The sequence below is a fragment of the Anoplopoma fimbria genome, chromosome 1 (assembly GCF_027596085.1).
Source record: "Anoplopoma fimbria isolate UVic2021 breed Golden Eagle Sablefish chromosome 1, Afim_UVic_2022, whole genome shotgun sequence".
Classification (NCBI taxonomy): Eukaryota; Metazoa; Chordata; class Actinopteri; order Perciformes; family Anoplopomatidae; genus Anoplopoma; species Anoplopoma fimbria.
In genome coordinates this window covers 3,687,297-3,704,836 of record NC_072449.1, presented here as the reverse complement: position 1 = coordinate 3,704,836, position 17,540 = coordinate 3,687,297, and the positions used below count along the sequence as shown (strand labels likewise).

General features: G+C 39.1%; 1 protein-coding gene across 2 annotated transcripts in view; it reads right to left on the bottom strand.

Moving 5' to 3' along the window:
• The window catches only part of clcn2c (chloride channel 2c), a 142,039-nt gene that overhangs the window by 30,726 nt on the left and 93,773 nt on the right, over positions 1-17,540 (bottom strand). For both annotated transcript variants that reach the window (XM_054606633.1, XM_054606704.1), the window contains exons 13-15: positions 7,901-7,970; positions 6,953-7,063; positions 3,198-3,411 (exon numbers count right to left, since the gene is read on the bottom strand). In XM_054606633.1, the coding sequence (XP_054462608.1) occupies positions 3,198-3,411; positions 6,953-7,063; positions 7,901-7,970 (395 nt within the window). The remainder of the gene's footprint in view (positions 1-3,197; positions 3,412-6,952; positions 7,064-7,900; positions 7,971-17,540) is intronic.

The following is a 17,540-nucleotide window of genomic DNA, read 5'->3' as shown; positions in this document are numbered from 1 at the left end:
CAGACCTGCAGAGATAGAATTAAATTAACGGTAAAAGGACATTGCAAGTTTATTACAACGTTGATGTGATTTTTTTTGTAGTTTGAGCATCATTGACACAAGTTCTGATAATAGTTAACTCTTCTGTGAGCTGGAAACACTACAGCAATACTAAAACAAACTCTGGTTAGACACTTCAGCCAAATGATCTAAACTGCTTCCTTTAGAGGTAAACCAAAAGTTAAATTATCCCTAATTATCCCTCATTGTGGAGGACCACTATTCAATGTGAGCAACAGTTAGTTTATTAGTTCAGTGTGCAAAATACTTTATGACCATTGCCATGCACAGTACTTCCAAAACAGCATAGTCCAACTGCAGCTACACATTCCAATCAGAGACAACACTACCCAAGTAAATTACCTGTATGCACGGAAATAGTTATAAAGCTACTTAACACACTTTAAAACAAGTTTAAGGTAATCTTGAATTCTGTAACAGTATTTAAAAACTTGAATTACCGCCTCAAGATTGTTCGCGTCCACTAACAGCCAAGTAACAGTTTGTATCCACGTCCGTCCAAAATGTCATCACTTCATGTTTTTATTATGTTAAACTTTTGTGTGAAATTGTCATAATTAGCATATCAATTCTAGAGTTATGGCCAGAAAGGTGTTACGTGACAAATTCAAAGAAATATCTGATCAGGTGTTCCTGAGTTGTCACGGACATGCGTACGGACAACCTGAAAACATAACGCAATAAAATGATGGTCCGCACATTCTTCTTGTCAAAACCTGGTGGCTACATTACCCACAATGCAACGCCATCACTGACAGTTTGGCCAGGGATTCATGCATTATGCCAGTAGCAGCTAATGATTAGCGGGCTGCAAAAAAATGGAAAAGTAACTTCTTTTAACTCCACACCTCTAGATTTTTTTTTCAATTTTCAATCTTGATGAAATTTATCAAACTTCTACACAGCTCCCTCTTTAGAAACAAAAGGTGCAGTACTCCCAAATACTTGTAGACAGATGTAGATGTGCCTTTAACAATGTGAAGATATTTTTAATACCCTAACCTGTCCAAGCTCATGGTCTTAGAGTCCTGTCCCATACCGACCCTGCACCTACACAGCTCAGTGCCAGAATGAGCCACTTAACAAACTCAAAATGAAGATGTACTTAATGCTTCTGATGATGGCAAGTATGTTTCTGTGCCATTTATGAATCAGATCATTAAAAAGCAGAGCTGGAGCACGAGACTGACCGACACTACAGGAGCTCTGGATGTGACAAGGCTCTAGAAACCATCCTATAAGTGTTCTCAAAAGAACGTAGGACTGGATTTCCCTATATTCCCTGGAACTCACTCATGCAAGAAGTTTTCTTGGCCAAATTTCCAAGCATGTCTCTTTCCTGTGAAACCTTATCTAATGTCGAAAAAGCTATGCACCTACGATCAAAGCTGTAATAAAAACGGATTACGCTTGAAAGCAAAAACAGACAGTTATTAACGTCGTAAGGCATTTGGAGCTTGTGTGGTAAGTGTTTTGTACGTTATATAATAATCAAATAGATAACCAACTACCGGTATGCAACCTGCTGAAATCACAGCTTCTTCTTCATCCTTTAACACACACACACACACACACACAACACACACACACACACACACACACACACACACACACACACACACACACACACACACACACACACACACACACACACACACACACACACACACACACACACACACACACACACACACACACACACACACCGGATGGAGAGGCCATAAGGTCGCTAGGATAATAAGGAGAGACAGAGGAGAAGAGAGCAGAAGCGATAGAGGTAGAGATGATCAGATAACGAGGAGATGTGAGATAGTGTCGGGTCAACCGAGGTCCTGATGCAGAGAGTGAAAGACTCAAGGAGAAGGCCACGGAGACTGAAGAACAGACGAGGATGAAATACATTTTTTTTTTCTCATTACTCCCAATTTGTGGAAACTATTATCTCCACCTAATGATTTGCCAGCATCCATAACAATAACCGTCTCCGGACAATTAAATGAAGGGTGCTTCTGTGTGGGTTTCGCCGAGCTCGGAGGACATGAACGCAGCTGGTAATCCCGTTCGGTATTGTGTGGTTGGTATGAATTAATAATACGGGAGTAAAAGCAATTAAAAGCCATGTTAGGTTGAACCATTGAGCCAGGCACATCCACCGTCGTTTGTCTTCCTGTGACGTTAAATCCTCTCTGTGATTCCAAGTGTACCCCCAACACAAGAATGTGTGCTATTTGAAGTTCAACACCTAAATTAAAAGCCTTATTTAAAACCATTAAAACTCACTGTGCACTCAGCTTTACCGATTAACATGTTACATTAAGACTGGCAACATTTACACAGTAAGCCATTATGTAACTAATTAAATAAATACACCCCTGCAGAGCAAACAAACTAAAACATTCGACTAAATAAAGCTGATGAGGCTGATTAAATACAGAAGCCCATAGGATAGCGTAAACTTAGAAAAAAGGAAATGTCATTCCACAATAGGATTTAAATTTTCATATTTACGTGTTATTTGAGTAAAAATTTCCATGAAAATGCAATAATCCAATAATCCATTTTCACATACTCGAATGGCCGTTCTATGACCACAATAAAATGAAAATGATGTTTGACATTTAATGTTCAAAGTCATATCCCGCTGAACAGTGGAAAATTTTCCAATGCCTAACCGAATTAAATGCAATATGAACAATGTAACCTTATTTTTCCATTTCTAAAAGCATTCATTCAGTCAAAAATAAAGTGCAATCTTTCTAACAAATTGCAGATAAAATGACAAAAGTCTTTGAAAATGAAAGGTTACACACCGTTAACCTTTTCATTCATAAATGGTTATAAAATTGCATTTTCATTTCAATTGTAACTTGCACAAATGGAAAATTGGGCTACATTGAATTATCTTGAATTTTAATTTCCAGATTTGATTTAACATTTAAATATTGTCCACAGGTTAAGTCCATGAAAATGGCATGTCACATAGGAGTTTGTGAAAATGAAAATTGAATTATTGCATTTTCAAAAAATCTGCCTAGTCAGCATCTCTAAAGCTTAGTTATGAACTTGTTATTTGTTGTTTGTTGAACCCATCTTTGTGCTAAGCTATGCTAAGTAGGTAGTAACGTTGTGCTACATACTCGTGGTGCCCCCAGCCCAGCTCGGGGAGGTAGGGCAGCTTCTTGATCCTGATGATGGAGTCGTAGAGGGACGGCTGCAGCGACTGGGCCACGGCGTTGGCCAGGATCACCGCTATCATCACCGGCAGGATGTGGGAGATCTGGCCAGTCAGCTCGAACACGATGACCGCGGTGGAAACTGTGTGGGTGACCGCTCCCGACAAGGCCGCCGCACCTTTTGGGGGAGGAGGAGGGAGAGGACAGAGGGGTGAACGGAAGAACAGAGAGGCAATTGTTCAGATCAGTGGTTTTCAAGGTGGGGTCTGGTGCTAAATGAAGGGGGTCCTTGAGGGAGTTTCAGGGGCGTCATCCATCAAAATGAAATAAAAAATGTTTTAATATTACCATGATTTCATAAAGCAATAAATAGATTTTCTATCCCTTAAACAATAGAGAGGATGTTGAACAATACCAATGAGTCTAATCAATGGAGGATAGTGACTATAGTCAAAACACGTTTTATTCTCAAGTTAATTTTGTAGTAAAGTTCTGTTTTCCTGTGTTTTAGTGTTTTCCTTGACTGTTTCCATTACATGCTTCTTTAGACTCCTCTACATTTATCTGTTTAGCTGTTACATTACAAATATATATTTCCCAAAGTAGAGTTTTGATGTGCTAATGAAATACGATTAATTGTTATACTTCTAAAGATGCTAAGATGAACTTCATCTCAAGCATTCCACCACCCTAAAGTCAGACCTATAATGATACAATAATAATCAAATGTTATGACACTAAAAGGAGTCGTTCATCTGCATATCAAGCATTATTATTTGTGATACTTTAAACAGCAAAAATCAAGTTTTAAACCTTTTCCCTCTGGAGTATTCCTGTTGATCGCTTTCCGTATTCCTCTAAGCCAAATACTAGCAATAAATGAGTAACTTATTCAGACTGTCAGGTCAAAAGCAAGCCATTCAAATGTGTGATATTGTTATTCATTCCCAATGCAGCTCAAAGTACCGTAAGTCTCGCCGCAACCGACTTCTGTACTTTTTCATGAAAAAAAAAGAGTCTGAATGAAAGAGTCTGAATTCCTCTGCCTTTTCATTGCACTAATTTAATTTGTTGGCATACTCGTTACTGTGGTAAAAACATAACCTCATGACTTTTGTCCTTTAGAGGCAGCTGTAAGACGAACCACATATACTGGGATATGTTCACTAATTGGTTAATAAATGTCATACCAAATCTGGCGAACCTTTACTGTCCTAGAAATGCATAACAACATATTAAATTGTCTATTCTTATCAGGGGTTGCTGTTTAATCAGCAGTATGGGTAGCGATACAGTTCAGTGCTACCAACATAACGAGTCCACAATATAAATATTTCTTTAAATCTCTTCAACTCTATCATACACACAATATACTTTATATACAGCATTATAGATCCAATCCACAAAACTTCCACAATTCAACTCAGGAAATTGATTTACTCAAAGATTCTAATTCATCATCATGTTATCAATTTCCTGGAGCAGACCTTTATCTACTCTCAGTTCACATTCCTCACCACACAATCTTCTCTTATATACCCATAAACCCCCCCCAGAAAATATACTTATATTAGTAATTCAAAACAAAAGGGCTCCATAATATTTCCAATTTTTCCCCTCCAATAAAGTGTTGTGAAAAGGGCAACATAAAAGCTTTATCAAAGCAGACAGAGCAGCATGGGGCGAAGTGAGCCTTCGCTGCTCAACAGAGAAAATGGATGAGCCCAATCCAGTAAATGAGGTGGAGAAAAAAAGAATGAAAGCATTAAAATAAAGAGAAAAGAGAGAGCGAGAGCGCAGAGAGAAACAGATGGTGGGCGAGAGAGAGAGAGTCTACAAAGGCCGGTCTCATTGTTCTTTCTTGTAACTTAATTAAACCGTGTATATATCCTGCTCTCATAAATGCCTGTGCTCCCTCTGCCCGTCCCAACATTTAATCCGTAAAGCGAGCGCCGCTGGGAGATGAAAGAGGCTCATCAGAGTGTCAGGCCTGTAAAGGGCTGAGTCATCAGCAACAGGGCGCCGCGACAACAACATCAGCAGCCCAGAAAGAAAAAAGAAAAAAAAGATACAGCCACCGCAGACCTGAAACGGCTGTCAACAAGTAGCTCATTGGAGGGACTCACAACTCTACATTTCATTGGATACGCAACTTCGTTAGGGTTGGAAGTGACGTGATTATGAAGGACAAGATGGTGATGAAGTGATGATACATGAAGTATAATAAGGATCTTTTTTTTCAAGTTGTAGGCCAAAAGCTTTAAGTATTTTTTTTAGTTCAGGAAAATGAACACAGGTAAATGCTATCTCTAAGAGTGGCTTGGTTGAAAAGATAAAGATTCTGAAATGGTGATCGCATGAGCGTCACTTTACCCCAACAAGCTGGATGCGAGCTGTAAGGGATGGAGCCAATCGGGTCGTTCCTCATACTGTATAATTCTTATTCAGGAGACACTGAATAGCTTTCAAACATTGGAAAGACACCTTGAGTTTAAAGTACAGTAATTATTACTTTTTTTTTTAGGTTTTTACAAAGTCAAAGGTGTTGGAAATGATAAAACAGGTAGCTCAAATCAAGCCGATTGGTTCAAAGCCGCAATATAATACCTACATACTATGGCTAAGTCATCTAATTCATTTTTACTTGCAGCATCACTCAGGTTCTGAGGAAAGAAACGTGTTGTCGTAGTCGCTGAGCTGGAGGGTCATGGTAGGAAACACTTCCACCAACACTTTGGTGTGAAATGCAAGAATAGCTGACTTGGCTACCAGGCTTAGCAACCGATAGCAAACTACCTGTGATTAAAAACTAGATTTGGATATTTTTTATGATCTGTCAGACCATTAGGAGCATAAAGCTAAGGACAACCCTCCTTATTCTATAAGAGCAAATGAGTAGAAAAATGGGGACAAAGCGAGGATTCAAAGAAAGAAAAGGATATAGTTAAGAATAACATACTTTTATATGGTATTTCATATTATGGACCTAAAGGAAATATTAAATACTTTCATATATCTCTGTGCTACTTGATTCTATTCCATGAAGCAACAGCAAACAACAACTACTATGGTACAATTTCTATTTCTTCGCAGAAGAATTATGCAACAAGTTATATTTTCAATTTCCAAACTTTTAAGAAGGTTATGAGCCTTTGGCAGCAGCGCTCTGAGCTGTGAAGGTTTGTCGTTTTGTCCGCTGGTGTCTGAGCTGTTTAGCAGCCAATTTCTTTCTTTCTGGGTTTTTTTTTATAAAGTCCCTGCCGGTATAACTCGATTCTGTCTCCAGCGTTTTTTGTTTGATCATATCCCATGTCTCCTTTCATCATGGTCCATTTAAATTCTCAACTTGGTGCAGTACATTGAGGCATCGGGCCGGAGCAACAATGTATCTTGATTCATTTTCTGTGAGCCGTGGGAAGAGAAGTAAAACATTTTACTCAAGCGGAAGCACCGATGCCTCACAGAAACCTAATGAGAAGTTAAAAAAACAGTTATAGCCTTGAAAAGACTGAGTCACTTAAAAACAGACAAGTTGGTTATGAGTGAAAAATATTTTTTTTGAAGGTCCCAAAACTGCCAAAATATTAATGAATTGAAAACTGAAACAATTGTTTGTAGAAGTTAGAGCACAAACTAAAGATTGCTTTGAATAAGGAAAACATTAGAACGAACTAAAAGTGAGAATACAGAGAGTGACGATGATTGTGTCTTTAACTTACCCACGACGGCGTAGCCTCCTGGCACTATGGGGTAGATGGTGCCATCTGTGTTAATGCCATCTGGGAACCAGGCTGCCATGCTTTCTCCAACCAGACGTCCAAAGGCTGCCCCTGATATGAACGCACACACACGAACACAAAGAAACGGAGACTACAGTCAATACTGGGAACAATACTAACACTATTGTACTGTATTACTGCTCCAAATAAGCAGACGCATTTTCTACACATAAAAAAAGACAAAACAAAAGAAACCTACAATAAATCAGTTCCCTCTCTTGTGAACATTAAGAAAGAAAAAAAAAATGTTTTTCTGCTATTTCACACCCAACTAGCTGGATATTTGAAGATAAAAAAAATATTAACAATGAATAACACTGCAGAGTGGAAATTTAATAACATTTTTGGCAATTCAATGGTAAGAATGGTTCAATATTTTGGGTAATGAACTTCCTTACCGAGAGTTTAATATAAAAATATTACAGAAATAAATGAGAAAGTATAACTCATTTAAAATTAAAGAACAAGTTTGACGTTTTGGGTATAAAAAGGAAATTATTTTTTGGGCCGTGAGTTAAATGAGAATTTTGATACCACTCTCATTTCTACTTGGTCCATTGATAATGAAGCTAAAGCCAACAACTGGTTAGCTTAGCATGGCTCTGTCCAAATATAACAGAATGTCATTAAGACACTTTGGTGTTCGTATGGTAAACCAACATTATAGAACATGTTCATCATTGAGCTTCCAAGGTGCTGGTAGACAGAATCTGTAAACATTGGTCAAAACCAAGGCTAGCTGGTTCCCCCCATTTCCAATCTTTATGCTAAGCTAAGCTAACCAGCTGTAGCTTCAGTTTGAACAAACATATACAAGAGTGGTATCAATCTACTCGTGCAGCTCTCAGCAAGAACTTCCCTCTCACGGACTTGAACTGGTCTTCTTACCGATGACGAATACAGGCATGAAGGCTCCGCAGGGCACTGGGATGGTGGTGGCCAGAGCAGACATCCAGAACTAAGACGGAACAAAGAGGGAGATAAAAACAAGACAGGCCATAAAAAGAGAGAACAGGGTGGCATTTCAATTAGTCACAGAGTACCATCCTGTATGCCCCTAGACGATAGCCGAGGTGAATCTTCTGCCGGCGGCAGGGAGGCGGCCATGCAGGGCTTATTGCCGAAAGTTAGATTGAGCTGTCACTTTCACTCTTCTGTTGACAAAGACCCTGAAATGAACCCTGGGTAATGAGCGGGCCCCGCCGATTGGCCGACACTGTGCCGGGCGGGCGGAGGAGACTGCTAATTAGGAAAGACAAACAAAAAAAGGGAAATGTCACCACCGACAATGTGTGAGCACTATCGCCAGGTGTGTGTGTGTGTGTGAATGTGTGTGTGCCTTAAAAAAAACCAAAAAAAAAACAGATATGAGTCCTAAAGGGCTGACATGTTTGTTTTGGGAACGAAAAAGCTGCACTGATTAAAAAAAACTATAATAAAACTATCATTATTAAAAGTAACGTTAACACACACTGGTGTGGACTCGTTAATTAAACATCTCATTAAAATTCTCTTCAAACTCAGCCAGTGTACAATTGATCCATGCTCCAGTAAATATATGGCCGATCATTATACCCTTGACATTGGAGGTGGACAACATTGACTTAACTAATATTAAGTACATGATCAGAGACTCGTCTTTCATTTGAGAGAAAACTTCACACTTATTCCAAGGTTTTATAACTTTGTACATTAACATAGACTGTAAACACAATTAGCCGGTCCAATTTGCAACTAATGTGAGGAAAAATGTAGCTTCATTCTCAATCTGAAAACACCCTCAAAAAGTTACTTCATGCCAGGCTGAAAAACAAAACAATGAAAATGTTCACAATCTATTGTACATTTTCAGTGTGCATCTGTTAAAGGAACAGGAAACTTAGAGAGTTAGATGAGAAGATTGATATCACTCTCATGTAACCAAAGCCTACAGACCAGGCAGCAACCTCTGGTTCTGAAAAGTCTGTACCTGCATTCTCTCTAGTGTCCATCAGGGGGCGACTCCTCTGGTTGTATAGAAGTCTATGAGAAAATGACTCTACTTCTCTCTTGATTTATTCCCTCAGTAAACATTGTAAACATGAGTTTATGGTCTCAATCTCTAGTTTCAAGTCTTCTTCAATACAGCATCTCTCTGATGCAACCTGCAGGCTAGCTGTTAAACCCAGCTTCTTGTTTTTATGCTAAGCTACGCTAACCGAGAGCCTAGATGTAGCTTCATATGTTACATACAAACACGGGATTGGTATTGATCTTCTCATCAAATTCTCTACAAGAAAATATGTGAAACCCCAAAACTATTCTTTGAACTAACATTCAAAAAGTGCATTTCATATATATATAAAATCACATCTTTTTCTTATCCGTCATGCGCTCCAAATTTTATTTAGGCCAATACTATTCAATCCTTTTCATAAACTTATATACTCTCACTTGGACCCGTCCAGTCTTTAAGCAGAGGGACACAAAGTTAAGTATTTGTGACATTTAGTGTTTGCATGCATAACACAAAAAGTACAAATTCAAGTATTGTGCAAGCCGTTCCACAAACTTCATTGCTGTAATAATCTGGAGGTTTCAAATAGACTTCTTAATTACACCCATTGCTCCGTCTCTCTCTCCGTCCCTCCATGCCTCCCGTCCTCTCCCTCCGCTCCGTCTATAGTTAGCTGTAATTAAGGCCGGCTGCCATGGTGAAGTAATGGATCTCCGTCTGTAACCTTACACCGCCGCCGTTTTCACACCCGGCACACATACGTGCGTAGGTGTTCACACACACCCACGCTCACATCCTGACACTGACTCATCGACGAGAATCAGAGCTGAACGCCGCCAGGCGCCAGAGAGCAACAGACACACAACCGGTCGGATACACGAAATAGTTCTCTGGGGGAAAATGAGACATCATGAGGGTAATTCTTCGGAATTGTCTTCCTCTTCCGTCTCTTATTCTTCCTCTTCCACTTCGGCCAGTAAAACCTTAATAAGAGCCAGAAAGGTTTAAAGGATCTTGGAGCTCATAACATGAAGGCTTAACTTTATTAGAGGCCACGAACTCGGAGGAGTGAAGCTGTGGGACGGATCGTCACACAATTTAAAAAAACGCACTACAAGGCAATTTAATTCAGTTGTAAATCTACAGTTAGTCATGAGAGCAGATGACATCTGAAGTGTTCGGTGCACTGATCATAACAGTGTGTAATAACGGTCATAACAGGTCATAAAAATGTGAACAAATATCCTTTTTATAGGGTCGTTAAAACACGATGTGACAACCGCAGAACAATACAAATGCTCGTAAAAACATGGTATAGTTGTTTCGTTTCTTTTACAAATTTCAACGTGTCCATTTCTTTCCAGCGGTCAGTACTCCATCATCTGAGACGGTTTAAATTAATTAAATACAAAAGACCCATAGGCAGCAAATATAGAACATTTAAACACAAAGAAATCTTATAATAATGTGTACAAAAATATTTTTACAGCGTTGGGGAAACTTTATCAAATCTGTCCACATCAAGCCAGTTTATTTAGTCTAATATCAGTTAGATGAAGTCTTATTTGAAAGCAGTTTCAAAAGTTTGATTAAAATGCTGATTCTTGGTCTTGACTAAAACTAAACCAAGGTGCACATTTTTTTTAAATGAATATTTTGATGATTAACATCAACACAACATGTTTTTGACACCTACAACATGAATACAAATATCCATGTTTTTTTTAAGTAAGATGAGACAAAAAAATCCATAATTTGAGACATAAATGTCCATGTTTTTTTGAGTAGGATGAGACTAAAAATGTCCATGTTTTCTTTAAGTACGACAAGTCTGAAATGTCCATGTTGTGAGTTTTAATTGAAAACAAATTGACTAAAAATAAAAAAGGACAAGGTTGACTCAATATGACTAACTATCCCAGGACTAAGATGAAATTTAAGAATAGCTGAAAAAAGTAGTTGTAAAAAAAAAACCTCAAAGGGGATTTGTGGCAGTTTATTTGCGATGGTTTGTCATTTTTCGCAGGACCTTTTTCTCGCAAGTCAGTTTAAGCTGAGAACTAAGCCCATGTTCGCTGAGGGAGGGAGAGGATACAGACACATTTCCAGCAGCGCCGCTGTACTTAGAGGACAGTGTAATCCGAACCAGCTGCTTGTTTACATAATCACACAGACACACACAGGTGAGTGTGACAGGACGCTGGCTGAGGTTTCTTCTCCGTCCTCATAGGACAGGAGACTTAACCATGGCAACCGCACTCACGTGATCACCGTCTGCCAAGTTACAGTTGCCAATGGGTCCCCCTCCAGGCGGCTCGGGGTTACCAAGGAGATGGAATAATGGCCAATTAAGACACCATCACCTCTGGCGGGAAGTTTGGGTCCATATTTATTTACTCTGCTTCATGTATTGTACTGGGCTCAGTGTTGGAAGAAGTACTCAGTAGCAACAACAATATGTCTGTACTTTTACTTTAATTAAGTATTTCCACAGTATTTCAGCTAAATAGCCTTTATGGTGCACTGTCGCTCTATATCATGGCATTGTGTTATTAATATGTACAATAAGCAAATTGTTAGTCAAGGTGGAACTCAAAAAGTGCAATACTTCTGCACTATTTGTGTAAATATACTCATCTACAGTACTTTCCACAACTAATTGTGCCCCAATGACAGACTCACACAAATTAATATATCAAAATATATATATATATATATATATATATATATATATATATATATATATATATATATATATATATATATATATATATAAAGAAAGAAGTTCTTATGTTTGTGCTGTATGTTTTTAGTCTGGCAGTGCTTTTTTTGTTAAGGTTTCCAAACAAATGAATGGAGGTTACCGCATTTGGATGGCAGAGTGACTTAGAGAAGCCGTATACGTCTCTGGTAGCGTCAATCACAACGTGGCCCCGCCCTAAAGCATCCCCTGCTTTATGGTCTGTTTGACTCTAAATGGAGCATCATTTACTAAATGAACATCATGCTGTATTGAAGAAGACTTGAAACTAGAGATTGAGACCATAAACTCATGTTTACAATGTTTACTGAGGGAATAAATCAAGAGAGAAGTAGAGTCATTTTCTCATAGACTTCTATACAACCAGAGGAGTCGCCCCCTGATGGACAGTAGAGAGAATGCAGCTTTAGGACACTTCCGCATTGGCTTCACTCGGCCGCCTGCATCAATCTCAAACTCAGTGGTTAAAACCCTGTCTTGCTGAGCTCCCCATCCCCCAAGAGTTTACAAGGTCTTAAGTTTTACGGAACAAATTTACTCTAAAGTGATACAATCAGGCGGCTAGCTTTCATGTCTGATTCCTTGAGCACTTTTCGCTGAGGATGACCGTGTAATTGAGAGTTGATCATTTCTGATGACACTTTAGCGTTTCCAGAAATATGTCTACATACCCTTTATACGCTCTCTATGTCCTCCTACAGTAGCTATTGCTATATCCAATTCTTTGAAGCGGCTCTGACTCACTTTCCCCCAGAGGAATCATTAATGTTTCATCTCATCTAATCGAATGTAATCTAAGTGTACATCTCACAGAGGTAGTGCGTGACCATCAAAATTTATGAGGATCTCCGACCTCGAACTGAAGGGGCACTTTGATAAACCGTGGGAGGGAGCAGAAGCCTCCGGGCAAGGAAAGCAAGCCCAGACTTGAGTGGGTTGTTGGTTTAAAACCTTGAAAGGGCAAAACAAGTGAAAGAAGAGAAAACCTTCTTTATTAAAATCCAATTAAATACAACCTAATAAACCTTGACGGTGGATTTAATGAGACTTATAAGTTATAGAGCTGCTTCAGGGCTTAACTATTTTAGAAGGAGAAAATCATTAAATTCAGTCAATATAAGGGACTCAGATTTCACAAGTAGACATTATAAGTAATGCACGACCACCAAAAATACTAGAAACCTTGCCTAGACAAAATTGACCCAGACAGAAGTATTTTCCCAGACATCCTATAAATACAGATATTTTCATCTGACTCTTAGCAATCATTAAAGAGCCATGGTAATGAGCTATTGTGTTTATAATATGGCTGTAATTTGCTTTATGTGAGACTCTGAACCCAATCAGCAGCTATGCTTGGTGTCATCAGTGGATCAGAACCTCAAATATCTAACAATAAGACTGTAATTGAAAAGTATTCTTTCCTGGATGCTTATGTTTTTGCATCTTTGCCTATATGAGCATCTACCAAGGTGCAAATATCTTTATGAAACATGCTGCCTCCATTTCTTGTATGTATACTCCTTTGTTGTATGTTACGCTCCCAAAACTGTCATATTTAGGAAAATATTTGGGACACACACTTTCAATTTGAAGAAGTCCAACAGTACATACACAGAAGGTGATGCTGATGCTGTCAGGATTATTATGGATAAAGATGCTACTACGAAGGTAATCTCTATAAACCCATTCTGCATCTGGGATCTCTAGGAAACGGGACAAGATCTTAGTATTGGAAGCGTTGTGGTTTCTGCTATTGTCCATGTAGAATTGGCCAATCACGTTTGAGCAGTCCTAGGTTGAATGCAGGTAAACGGTCGTCTGATGATGATTTTGCGTTTCGTTGGTGAACAATTAGCTTTTAAACCGCATACTTGTGACACAATCAGCTCGTCATCTTTCAAATCCAACTTCAGTCTTGCATTTTAAGTTGATAATCGGACTGTTAACAATAACCGTTGTACGGAAGAGGAACCCTAGACATACAGCCCCATGCTATCAACGTTGGACCAATGGGGACTGAGATTGCTACGAAGGTCACTGTAAAGGTGCATGAATCTTTGATTGTGTTGCCTGCATGGGTGAGAACAATACACAACTTTTGGGTAAATTATTGCCAAGGTTAAGTAACAGACAAATCAGCATAGGAAGTAGACTTATATATATACTCTTCAAAATCAATCAGGACCTTTTTATTACCTAGTTCCATTTGATATCATGACTTATATATCTGTACAAGTCTTGGTTTTCTCCCAGAGCTAGTGACCGATTCTGAACAGAGACCAGAATCGGAGTGGAGTGGAGCAAGAGCTGAGGAAAAATGAATGCTGCATCTCCACTTTTAATAATTGGTTGTGTCATAAGAATGTAAGACTGTGTAGCATCAGGTCAAATACCTCAGTTCATCTAGGGGACTGTACTCAGTGTACCAATGTTCATGTTTTTCCTAACGAGCAACATTTTGGGTCATGAAAGAAAAGGATTGTTATGTTGCAAGAAGTTAAGAAGTAGGCATAACATTGTTGAGGTCAAAGTGGGTGATTGGGTGAAAGAAATGGTTTAAGTCCCGTCTCCTACTTCAAAGTTGGTTTTCCTTCCACAATGATGGAAATGTTTCCCTAAGAACCATGACCATAACTCTTATCTAAGCAAAACCCAGTAAATACATTTAACAAGACCTTAATCATATTGCGTGACTGTTTGTGGATCCATTCATTGTGGTCATTTTCATCTATTTCATTGTTAAGAGAACTTGTTGCACTGACTACTCTGAGACAAGGATAACTTTTAAACCGTCCACTTGCTAAACCAAATAAAAACAACTACATGAATTCATTAGGATGGACAAGGCGATGACGAGTTCTCCACTGCTACCTCTCAGATGTTAAGAAATTGGTACTTGTGACTATTGAGCTGAATATTTGAAACATAGACAACAGGAAACTGATTAGGCCTCAGCTCAACATCAAGGGGAACTTCACAACGTAACCTCCGCATTATGATATTTCTGTCATTTGTGAATAAATGTTATTTCTGCTGAGCTGTGGTTATATTTTAATATGCAAACACATGAGCTGCTGTACTACTTTACTCCGGCTGTAACACTCAAGAAGGAAACAGAGTGGCAGGTCTAGAGCTGCAGGTTTCGTTTAGGTGAACATTGGCCTTCCATTAGAGCAAACTGATAACGATGCAGTTAGATTAATTGCATATTTATCATATAATTGATCAATACTGCACTGATTACCTATGGGAAATTCTTGAATTTCATCAGATTGTATTTGGAGGACACGTGAACATGTTTTATCATCTGTTTAATTCACATTTTTCTCATCATGGAGAATATTAGGCCAGAGGCTGAATGACAAAAATAACATTTTGCATAATAATAACACTAATAATAAAAAAGGATTTATCATATCAAAATACACATCAAAATATGTGTTTTTTCCACCGGTGGCGGACTTGTTCCACCGTGAGGAAAAAACATCCGAGTCCTAAACAGTGTTTAAAAGTAGTTGTGTTGCTCCTTCCTATCAAAAATAGAGGGCTTTTCTTTTGGGCATGCATCGCTACTCAAGTTTTTGCAAACTGTTGGCTGGTTGGTTTGTGTTCAATGCACAGAGACGGTCGTAAAAAGGAAAGAGGATGTGTGTCGCAAAGTGCCTTGAAACTTCAATTTAGACGCATATTCTGAATACACTGTATACATGTCCAAAGAATGAATAGTATCGGCATATCACACATGTCTTATTCAGAAACTGCTCCATTCAGATTAAGATTTAATTCAGATTATCCAAACTGAATATGACGTTTACATGAGCCATATCCAATATGTTGATATTGTCATATTTGGGATAATAGTGGAATATGAGTGTGCATGTAAACACATTGGTGATTCGACTCCTTATACTTTTGTTTTTTGTATTTTTGGTTACCCCCTGGGTCATTTGGCCCCAAAAAGGCATCTAGTTAAAGACTTCCATAGAAATAAATAAGAATCAGCCTTCTGAAAGTCATCACAGCTTAACACCTATTACAACACTTCATGCCCCTTTGATCTCCCTTCAAACTTGATTTATTGCTGTTTATCATAATTTAGCTTTTAGCAATAGGTTACATTCGTGAGGTAGAAAGAGAGAAGTGAAGGATACTCGGGTCAAGGGTACGGCATCAGATATGACGCAGTATCCAGGACAACTCTATTTAATTCCTCAGTCACCTGGGTACGCTCTGTGTGTGTGTGTGTGTGTGTCAAATTCAGAGGACAGTCTATCGCTTGGGGGCCTCTGGGGACCCTCAGGGGCCCTTCTTCTATTCCCACTCCAATTACAGTCCCGCCAGCTCTGTCACACACACACACACACACACACACACACACACACACACACACACACACACACACACACACACACACACACACACACACCTATACACGCTGACAGAAAACAGAGGACTCACTCAGGCTGTAGGACGCACACACACACACACTGAAACACACCTGTATTATTAATAAATGTGTTCCTTAAAAGAAAGCTGTTGATGTGCTTAATTGCACACCACTAAAAATAGCATTTACCTACAAAGCATGCCAAATTAGTTCACAGGTTTCAATGTGTGTGTGTGTGTGTGTGTGTGTGTGTGTGTGTGTGTGTGTGTGTGTGTGTGTGTGTGTGTGTGTGTGTGTGTGTGTGTGTGTGTGTGTGTTTTCAGGTGTGCCAAAAAGCTACAAATACACAAAAATGTTCTCAGCAGTACCTCGGATGACTCCCTCTTCTTCACAACAAGTGCAGTGAACTTTACAGAGAGCAACATTTCAGGCTTTTCACTTTTTGTACTGCATCAAAAACACTTGTAATTAAAGTATTTATAGCAGCTTCGTTTGCTGACCTGCCAACATGGACTTCCTGATGCTTTCTGCCCACCTTTACTTTCAAAAAGTTTTGCAGCTGGAACGAGAGGCTTTCCAGACGTTTTCCGCATGAAAAAGAGGAGCAACCGGGCAAGATGTCTGCCACGTCGAATAAAAGAACCATTCATTATCGAGAAGGAGAGGGAGAGAGCAATCTCTCCTTTTGAAAATCACCAGGCTGAATCCAAGAAAAACCAAAGGCTGTAATTAGACGGAGCCATTACAGCCTCACTTTGAATGCTGTGTGTGTGTGTGTGTGTGTGTGTGTGTGTGTGTGTGTGTGTGTGTGTGTGTGTGTGTGTGTGTGTGTGTGTGTGTGTGTCAGTGTGTGTGTTGTGTGTGTGTGTGAGAGAGAGAGGACGTGAGTCAGCTAGATGACATTTCTGCAGGTGCGTGATTAAAGTTGGAAAAGTATATATATTTATATATACACGTGTTTGTTTCTGTCCTTCTACTGTACACATCTCACCTCTACGTCACACATGGGTGGAGCTGCATTTGTATTTAGTTACTCTGTGCATGTACAGAGGATGCAAACACAGACACATCCAAGGAGATTAAAGGTCACACAGAGGAATGACCAGGCACCAACCTCGGGCCGATGTGGAAGTGTCTTCAAACTTGCATTCTCTCTCCTGTCCATCAGGGGGCGACTCCTCTGGTTGTATAGAAGTCTATGAGAAAATGACTCTACTTCTCTCTTGATTTATTCCCTCAGTAAACATTGTAAACATGAGTTTATGGTCTCAATCTCTAGTTTCAAGTCTTCTTCAATACAGCATGATGTTCATTTAGTAAATGATGCTCCATTTAGAGTCAAACAGACCATAAAGCAGGGGATGCTTTAGGGCGGGTAATT